Genomic DNA, 9935 nt, shown 5'->3' with positions numbered 1-9935 from the left:
CGTTGACTGAAGTGGATGCTGCACCGACTAAGAAAAAACCGGCTAAAATTTTGAGGTATTTTCCTCTTATACCAAGATTGAAAAGGATGTTTGCATCACCGAAGACGGCTTCCTCGATGAGATGGCATGACGAAGACCGTACAAAGGATGGAATGTTACGACACCCAGCGGATAGTCCCGCATGGAAAGCATTTGATGATAGGCATCCCGAATTTGCTTCTGATGTTCGCAGTGTTAGGCTAGGTTTAGCTACTGATGGGTTTAATCCATTCTGAATGATGAGCTCAACATACAGCACTTGGCCGGTTGTTTTGATTCCATATAATTTGCCACCATGGATGTGTATGAAACAGTCTTCAGTAATTCTATCAATGGTTATTCCAGGTGACAAGGGCCCAGGTAATGATATTGATGTTTTTCTATAGCCTCTAATAGAGGAATTGAAACAAATATGGGAGGGTATTGATACATTTGGTGCTTTTGCTGGACAAAATTTCAAATTGCGTGCAGCTCTTATTTGGAGTATCAATGATTTTCCTGCATATGCTAATTTATCTGGTTGGAGCACTAAGGGGCGTATTGCATGTCCTTCTTGTGGAGATTCAACCCATTCGTATTGGTTAAAACATGGAGGAAAGTTCTGTTATATGGGCCATCGTCGGTGGTTAGAAGCAAACCATCCATTTCGATTTCAGAAAGACTTGTTTGATTGTACCATAGAGTTGCGATCTGCCCCTGTTCCACCAACTGGAACTGAAGTCTTCAGACAAATGCATGACACCAATTATATACCGGGTAAGGTCGCCAAATGTTCAAAGAAGAGGGGGAGGGAGCATGTTGGCAGCACAATGAATGAAGGATTAATAGCAGAGGTTGCTGAGGATGCTGACAACTTTTTTGAGAATGAAGACAACATATATGGTCAGAAAAATGATGATGACTCAATGGCAGCATCTACACAGAAACAACTATGGAAAAAAAAGAGCATTTTCTTTGATTTACCTTATTGGGAGTATAATCTTCTTCGACATAACCTTGATGTGATGCATACAGAGAAGAACATTTGTGATAACCTGATTGGAACATTGTTAAATCTTGATGGGAAGACCAAAGATAACTTGAAAGCGCGTCTTGATTTGAAAGATATGGGCATAAGACAAGAGCTTCATCCGATAGAGCTTGCCAATGATAAATTTTATACACCTCCTGCATGTTATACAATGTCTACTCAAGAGAAAGATCTTTTCTAACAGTTCTGAAAAATTTGAAGGTTCCTGATGGGTACTCATCGAATATTTCACGATGCGTAAATCTCAAAGAGCGAAAACTTTCAAATCTTAAAAGTCACGATTGTCACATTTTGATGCAAGATATCTTTCCATTGGCTTTAAGATCGTCAACACCGAAACAAGTTTTTGCAATTGTTTCTCAATTGTCATCATTCTTTAAGGCATTATGTTCCAAAGTTCTTGATCCTAAGGAGCTTGATCAATTGGAGTCTAATATTGCACTTACACTATGCAATATGGAAAAGATCTTTCCTCCTGGGTTTTTCACTATTATGGTTCATCTACTCATTCACTTAGCGGCGGAAGCTAAACTTGGTGGCCCGGTTCACTACCGATGGATGTATCCTATTGAGAGGTAATTTTTCTAAACTCTAATATAATTATTTAATAATCAGTTTGATTTTGATATTTATTTTAAAAATTTATTGTTGAAGGTTTCTTATGCGCTTAAAAGATTATGTACGCAATCGAGCCTATCCCGAGGGCTCGATTGCTGAAGGATATATTGATGAGGAGTGTTTGACATTTTGTTCGAGATATCTTGAAGGTGTTGAAACGGTTTTCAATCGACCTCAAAGGAATTGTGATATCATAGAGAATGCAGATGTTTACAAGTTCTCATCTGGTGGAAGAGTTTTGGGAAAAGTTGAAAGTGTTGTTCTTGACCAGAAATCGTTGGCACAGGCACATCGCTATGTCTTACTTCATAGTGATATAATATCCGAGTCTCGCAGGTTAGTATGGTTAATTGAAATCTAAATTTACTGTCATGTCAGGAGAATGTAATATTGGTATTTAATTAAAGATAACCTTGATCGTGTAGAGAATTTTTAATAGCTCAGCGAAGTCTCAACCATAACATTCGTCCTACACCAAGGATTGAGCAACGATGGTTGGTTGAATTATTTCCAGAATGGCTTTCCAAACAGGTTAGATGTCTAATATATTAAGCTTTTTTTTAAAATTTTATAGAGAGAAATTAATCATTACTTCCATAATTTTTTTTAGGTACCAGTGATGATGGAGAAGCATTGTTCTGATGAGTTAATAGTCATTGCTCGAGGTCCGAATAATATTGTCAACAGATATGTTGGGTTCATTATAAATGGTTTTAAATTTCATACTAAAGAGCGTGAGAAATTTAGAAAAACCCAAAATAGTAGAGTTATAGTTGAGGCGGACGGAAAAAATTATTATGGTGCTCTAACAGATATTTATGAGCTGGATTATTATGGAAATTTTAAGGTAGTATTATTTCGATGTGATTAGGTGGATATAAACTCACCTAGAGGTTTGAGGCAAGACATAAATGGATTCACACTTGTAAATTTTTCAAGGTTGATACATACTGGTGTGTTATTGAAAGATGATCCATTTGTTTTTTCATCTCAAGCTCGACAAGTATTTTTTGTGCAAGACTCAAAAGATAAAAATTGGTCTCTTGTTATTAAAACGAAACCTAGGGACTTGTATGATATGGGAAAAAAGTTGGAAGAGGAGGACGATGATACTTATACTCAGTGTATGCCTTATAATGTTGTGCCAACTGATGAAGTAAATGCGCCAACGAGTTTGATGCAATGAAGGAATCCCGTGTACAAGATCTTCTGATCTCAGTATGTGTTTGATTGTTAGAAGTTTTTGTTTTTTCCTTTATATTGCTCAGCTTACTATTTGTGTTATAAAGAAAAAACTATATTGCCATTTGCCAGCTTAGTGCTCTTCGGTACAGAAGAATGGATTTCGATGAGTTCTGTGCGGCTACATTCCTGAATCCGTCCTTGCAGTTGGAGTTTCAAATGTTGCTGGTACTTTAAGAACATCTATTGTCTTGTCTCTTAAAACTTCTAATTTCTGATTTAGTAGTCTTTGAAAGATGTAATCTCTACCTTCTTCCAGTCCTCAGTCGATGGTGCTTCATTATAGTTATCGTCGCATGTTTCCAATACAGTAAATGCTTGTTTATATTCCAAGGCGGCCGCCAGCATCAAGAGACAATGTCTTTGTGCTAGGAATTTCAAGTTGCAAGGCAATCTCAGCAAAATTTTCTTCACGGGCTGGAGAAGCTTTGATAAATTTCACACTTTCAAGATATGGGCATAACAACGGACAACAAACAGCTGACCCTTGAGCATGAGCGTGTTCTTGTTGGACAGGTGGTCTCTGAGATTTGCATTGTAGATGTCATGAGATGAGCAATTATTGTCTAAAGTGATGGTGAATAACTTGGACTTCATGCTCCAATCTGAAAGGCTAACCCCGATAGCTTCACTAAGAGCATTTTCTGAATGAGGAGATGATACCATCATGAAGTTAAGCATTCTTCTGTGCAGCCTCCAGTCGCTGTCGATGAATTGCCCAGTAAGGCAAACATATCCGAGAGTCTGACTTCTTGTCCACAAGTCATGCCTCTTGAGGTGGCTAGTGCCTGCAATCTTCGACCCACTACCGTAAGCAAATGTTTGCTTGCACAACTTGCAACAAGCCCGTGTACATCCTCCAGCCACAGCTTCAATAGTGAACTGTTCCTTCTTTTTCAAATTTTGCACCACTTTTTCAAGTTGAATTTAGTATTACATCTTTCAAAGACTTCAGGTCAAGAAAAACTTTGAAGTTTGAACATGTAGACTGATATGAATATACTTTGAAGTTTGAACATGTAGACTGATATGCATATACTTTGAAGTTTGAACATGTAGACTGATATGCATATGAAGTTTGAAGATGTTGAATTAAATTAAATATTTTAAAATTTTGAAAACTAAATTAGTCAACGGCCAAGTGGCAAGCATCCAGCGCAAGAGCAAATATGGAAAAATTCCCAAAGAAAGCAAACCATGACAAGTGTCATGCATCCAGCGCAAGAGCAAGCATGGAAAGGCCCTTCGAAGAAGGAACGAAACGTGGACGGCCAAGATGCAATAAGCCGAAGGATCAAAGGAGCACAAGAAGACACGTCATCAATCCGCGAGAGGGGAATCTTCTTCTTTTGACACGCCTGGGCCTATATAAAGGGCTCTAGGGATCATTTCAAAGGACAATCAAAATTTTCTCTTCTCCCTATTCCAAGAGTCTAGATAAAAAAAGGCTCTAGGAATCATTGGGGAGAAAAGAAATAAAGAAAATTTTTCTTCTCCTCATAATTTTTCTAAGTTTTTTTGAGGTATCTGCAAGTGTGAACGTGCTCTACTTTCTTCCCTGGAGGCGCACTGACGGGGAAGACGTGGTTCTGTGTTGGGTCGTCGTATCTCTAGGAGATCTGTGCCAGCAGACCCGTGCGTGGGGGGCATAAACTTTCCTGGGACAGCGCATCAGCGTGCTTCGATCCACAGGCCATCTTCTCTCTCTTTCTTCATTTTATTATTATATTGTCAAGTTAATTATTTGCTAGTTTATTCTTCTTATTTATTGTTTTTGAATATTAGAAATATTTAATTTATCAATTATATTTGTGCATCTAGGCTAACAATCCAGGAAAGTTTATTTACTGTTAGCACTAGATTTTAAATTGCTACAATTATTATATATTTTGCTGCATAATTTAAAATTGTTATATTTTAGTTGTTACACATTTATGCTAGCTTTACTTTAATACTTAATTTTTCAAGCAAAATATTAGATTTCCTAACCTCCAAGAGGTTTATTAATACCTCCATTTGGACTCCTCACGGAGTAATTTTCAGATTCCATTCAAACGGAAATTCGGAAATTGGTTAATTCATAGGAGCTAGCTTAATATTGCACCACTACAAAATAATTGATATCTCCCGGCGCTATATTTGGTCTATACCGACGCTTCTAAGCGTCGGCGAGTTTCTCACCCACGCTCCCCAAAGCGTGGCTCCGACGTCGGGCAGGTGGGAGTGGAGCCGGTTTAGGCCGACGCGTGAAGAAAGCGTCGGCGGTCTATGCCGACGCTTTTAAGCGTCGGCGAATGTGGCCTATACCGACGTTTTTAAGCGTCGTTAACTATTTTCGCTTAGCCGACGCTTTTAAGCGTCGGCAAACTTCGACCACCCTCGGCACTGTTGGACTACACAGACGCTTTAAAGCGTCGGCGAAGGTGGCCTATGCCGACGTTTTTAAGCGTCGTTAACTATTTTCCCTTAGCCGACGCTTTTAAGCGTCGTTAAAGGCGTGCCATTTTTTGCCGGTATTGTGCCGGTGGCTTTTGCCGACGCTTAAAAGCGTCGGCAAATGAATTTTTTTTTTAAAAAAATTTATAAAAGTAATTTTTAATACCCTGTACATATTAAATTCTAACAAAACAAATACACTAAATCACATATATAACAAAATACACGTCACAAACAAGAACTTTGATTACATTCATATTATAATATTTGATTACATTGTACTTCAAAAACATTCTAAAAATATACATCTCAAATTCCTAAGTACACAATCTACGATATGTATCAAGGATCGACGGCATCATCTCTACGAGTAAATGAAGTATCATCAACCTACAAGAAAAAAAAATACTTTAGAAACTAAAAATACGAAAGTCATCACGCTCATACAAGAATACATTATGATTATATAATATATTCAAATATATTTAGTTATGTACCGGAGGAGCAAATCTCTGCAAAAAAGATGAAATATGGTCAAGCTGATCCTGCAAAGATTGTATCTTCAACTCTTGGCTCTGCTTCAACTCCGCCATATCAGTCATATGACTCTGCCTCATCTCCTCTATCCTTGTCTCATATGACTGCTTTATCTGTGCCATCTCTGTCTTCAAACTACAAACCTCTGCAGTGCTAGTACCTTGTCTGGCATCTTGGGTATATCGGCTCACTGCAGACAGCTGAGTGGGGGTAACTCCGATACCGTAACCCCTCACGCGACCATAACGTTCTGGGCCCATCAATTCTGCATAGACCTGAGCCTCGACGCGACTGGCCGCGTCGGATGATGACGACTCCCCGACGCGCTCTGAAATGAGATTTGTAGCTCTTTCCTATATCTCTCTCAAAAAAATAAACAGTCACATTAATAATTTAAAGGAAGTAAAATTAATAAAATAATTATGATCAAATAAAAAAAATGAATACATACAACTATATCTCTCGACTCGTCCCGGACAAAGGTGCCATCTCGGTGAGTGTGGGTCATCTTATAAAACTCTACCTCACCAGGCTCCCTTCCATGCTCTACTATCTACACATACGGAAAGTATATGGGCAAAACTATATATCATGATACGTGCTATATGTTAGTAGAGTTTCAAATAGTTTCAAAAGAACTTACGAATTCATTTCTACGTCTCGCATAACTCTTCGAGCCTGAAGTATGAGGAACTGCTTGAGATGCTCGGGCAGCTCTACCAATATTAGAATATGTCTGCCAAAATAAAAGCATACAGTATAATATGATTCAATGTATATATTTGCAATCTATATTAGTAATAAAGATAATAGAAGATATTGAAACAATATACATGACCTGTCCTCTTTCAGAAAACCAGTAGTGAACAAGCTCCCTCCACTGCTGAGGGTATACATCAGGAGGAGTCACACGAGCAACCTCCTCCTCTGTCATACCCTCGCGCTTGAAGTCCGTCTTCAATTTTGCTTTATATTCTTTCCATTTGCGGTTGAGGGACTTTAGCACCCAATCATGGCTCTCTGGAGGGAGTACAAACTTACCCTACAACAAGGTACAGAATGTTATAATAATATTAAACCTCTAAAATAAAATTATGGTACAAAGCAAATTAACATACAGAAGGTGTCGAATTAAAAAGAATAAATTCAATTCATTACCTCTATAAGTTTAAGAAGCTCAACCTTATACGAAGGAAGCATGTCATTCCACTTCGTATAGTTGAGCGGACACAGCTGACCCTTGCGTGCAACCGATCCTAAAAAGCTTGATAGTAGACTTCCAGCTCTATTGATGGGCTGCCCCAATTCGTTGCATCGGATGATGATCTTCTCACCCGGAGGAAGCTTCCACACATCCTTTGCTTGAGTGGGTCCCCGTCTCGTCCTCACCGTCCCTTGTCCATCTATTAAAATTAAATAAAATATGTCTTAAAAAGTTGAAGACAAATATGAACATAAAATATGAAATATTTTATTGAATTACCCTGGATCCGGAGCTCATCCTCCGGGCAATCAGCAGGAGGCTCGCGCTGAGATCCTGACTCGTGCTGCTGATGCTCACATGGCTGCTGGGACTGTAGGGACTGATCGGAAGTAGATCCCACCTGAGAATGCTGGAACTCCACATCTCTAAATCGTCTCCCTCGGGGCATATTGTTACCTGGTATGCACAAAAAAGAATCAATATTTGGTTAAATGATAAATTTATACTAAATAAAGTTCCATTGCCATGGAGGCATCATCATCTTGCTAGAAATTTTAATGCTTTCATGGTCGTAAACATATTACTGCATGGTTGTAAGACTTGAAAAGAATGACATCAACTTTTGGTTGTTAGACTTGAAAAGAATGAACCAAATTGGACACGACATGCTACATTATAGATGTTCTTTTTGCTCTGAAAGAGACCACCAAGCTCAATTAATTGACACCACAGTTGGAGAGCATACAGAAATGATATCTGTATTCAAGATGAAGGATATATGTAAATGCAAGTGGGCAACACATACTATGCTATTTTAGTTCTTTTTGTCATGCCACTGCTTCCACTTGTCTAATCCTTGGAAATGAACATTTCTTTTCTTTCTCAGGGCATATATCAGGCAGCTAAGGATTACTGAAAGCAAAGAATCTCTACATAAAAAACAAAGCGAAGAATCTCCGAAACATGGATTGATGTTATGTATGGGAGAATGACTCACCTGCAGATATGATACTGTTCTGTAAATTACTTAACTCAATTGTCCAGAAACATTTCTCTGTTTTTGATAAATAAAACTTTTGACTCTCTTCTATTTCTCGCCAACTTGTGTACTTGGTTATTGGATACAAATGTTCCAGCCAACTTGTTTGGCACATGCATTCTCTGTGTTTGTACAGGATTATGAGTCGTGCTTGATGTAATATCTATTGTAGATGAGAGATGCCTAATGGTACACTGCTAGTTTCTATTGTAGAAGCGATCCTAGAAGCTTCATTGCACCTAACTCGTTTCTATGAGCTTGCTTCAGAGCAATCCCTTTGTGCAACCTGTACCATCTTCAACATTGAAAAAGTCAAAAAAGAAAAAGAAAGAAATTCTGAAAGAAAACACTGAAACACAAAATGCTTCAAAGGTATGCAATCTGTTAGAGAAGTTTTAGGTCTGGAAATTATCTTTTATATTTATTATCTGTTCTTGATATCTTCAGGGCGAGGATTCAGCTACCACAGTCCATGACATATGGAACGAAAAAGGTTCTTTCATGATTAATATGCCCAGCACTGCTTTATTATAATTACCTAATGTTGACTCCATTCTGATCTTTTTATCCCCCTTCAAACTTTGCAGGTGAAGTGCGTGCCAAGGCCAAAAAGGTGAGACAATCATATCTCATATTTATGATCTGATGACTCGTGAACAAATAAATTATTTAAACATTTAGTACTTCTGAGGAAGCCTAGAGTTACATGGCTGCTCGAAGCATGCAATTTCCATCTAGGAAGTCCTTAAAAAATACTACTGAAGTGAACTTAAACAACGTGAAGCTTTTCATGTGGTCTCTGTCTTCTTGCATGCCATGAGATGTTTTCCAACTAAAGGAAAGTAAAATTAAGATCTTGATTTACCTATTGTTGCATAGTGCACCTTGTCATACGTGGCATGCTTTGCCCAAGTGATGGCCATGATGATGACATTATACCTCCACTTTGTTCTTAGGCCATGCTAGGATGGCTACTGTATCCTATTTCCTTTGAAGGTGATGTTAAGTATATCACTAAAGTCAATCATAGCAACAGGGAGTACTGTGAAACGAAAGACATATAGCTCAATGGTCAGCACTATGGCGCCGAAAGCATCAACCCAACAGAAAATGCTGAAGAGCTGGATCCACCTGTTACATTCTTCCAATAATTGATTCACAAGCTACATTGAAAAAGTTTGAAACTAAAAATGAAAAAAGCACCTACAAGAGCCAGTTCATTTGCAAATTTCAATTATGACTCACAGACAGGTGCTTGGTGATATCTTGCTTTCTTCATGGGAAAGCAAGAATGCCTAATGGTACATTCTTGGGATTTGACAGAAGTCATCCACCTCTCTTATTCCGGCGGTTGAAGTGGAGCCACCAGGATGTTCATTCAATCCTCCATTTGAGGCTCATCAGGTATCTCGTGGACTTCCTAATGCGCTATAACATTCCAGTTATATGTAGCTCATCAAAGAGGCTGGTTAGAGGCTAGTTAGATAAGATAGTCTCATTTCTCTCAAGTTCTGTCCATGATATGAGGGTCAGTTGTTTTTTGTTTTGCTTTCTTGCTTTGGATATAGGATTCGTTGGCCCGAGCTGTTGCAGATGAGATGCAAAAAGTTTATAAAAAAGAATTGGGACCTCAACCAGTGCCACCTACAGTTCCTGGTGAAATAGTGGCTGAAGTAGATGTGAGTGTAGAAATTCCTCTCTCTCTCTCTCTTGCTTTTTTGTATAATTTGTATAGAATCTTGAAATTCTATACAAGCTTCAAACAATTTACTTAGCCTAGCTACTGGCTT

General features: G+C 38.4%; 2 protein-coding genes across 2 annotated transcripts; both read left to right on the top strand.

Annotated features, from left to right (window-relative positions):
- Positions 1 to 1715: 1715 nt before the first annotated feature.
- Positions 1716 to 3484, top strand: LOC120104664. Its single transcript, XM_039116172.1, has 4 exons — positions 1716 to 2023; positions 2113 to 2218; positions 3002 to 3097; positions 3446 to 3484. The coding sequence occupies exons 1-4, from the start codon at positions 1731 to 1733 to the stop codon at positions 3482 to 3484; spliced, it is 534 nt and encodes a 177-aa protein (XP_038972100.1). The 5' UTR covers positions 1716 to 1730.
- A 4898-nt stretch (positions 3485 to 8382) lies between these two features.
- LOC120104659 (ribosome biogenesis protein NOP53-like) lies at positions 8383 to 9935 on the top strand. Its single transcript, XM_039116159.1, has 5 exons — positions 8383 to 8517; positions 8593 to 8638; positions 8733 to 8758; positions 9469 to 9549; positions 9714 to 9935. Exons 1-5 carry the CDS (start codon positions 8398 to 8400, stop codon positions 9918 to 9920), a joined length of 480 nt encoding a protein of 159 aa, XP_038972087.1. The 5' UTR covers positions 8383 to 8397; the 3' UTR covers positions 9921 to 9935.

Source organism: Phoenix dactylifera, unplaced genomic scaffold, assembly GCF_009389715.1.
Source record: "Phoenix dactylifera cultivar Barhee BC4 unplaced genomic scaffold, palm_55x_up_171113_PBpolish2nd_filt_p 000064F, whole genome shotgun sequence".
NCBI classification, from domain to species: Eukaryota; Viridiplantae; Streptophyta; class Magnoliopsida; order Arecales; family Arecaceae; genus Phoenix; species Phoenix dactylifera.
Note: the sequence above shows the minus strand (reverse complement) of the source record. Positions and strands in the feature narration are given on the sequence as shown.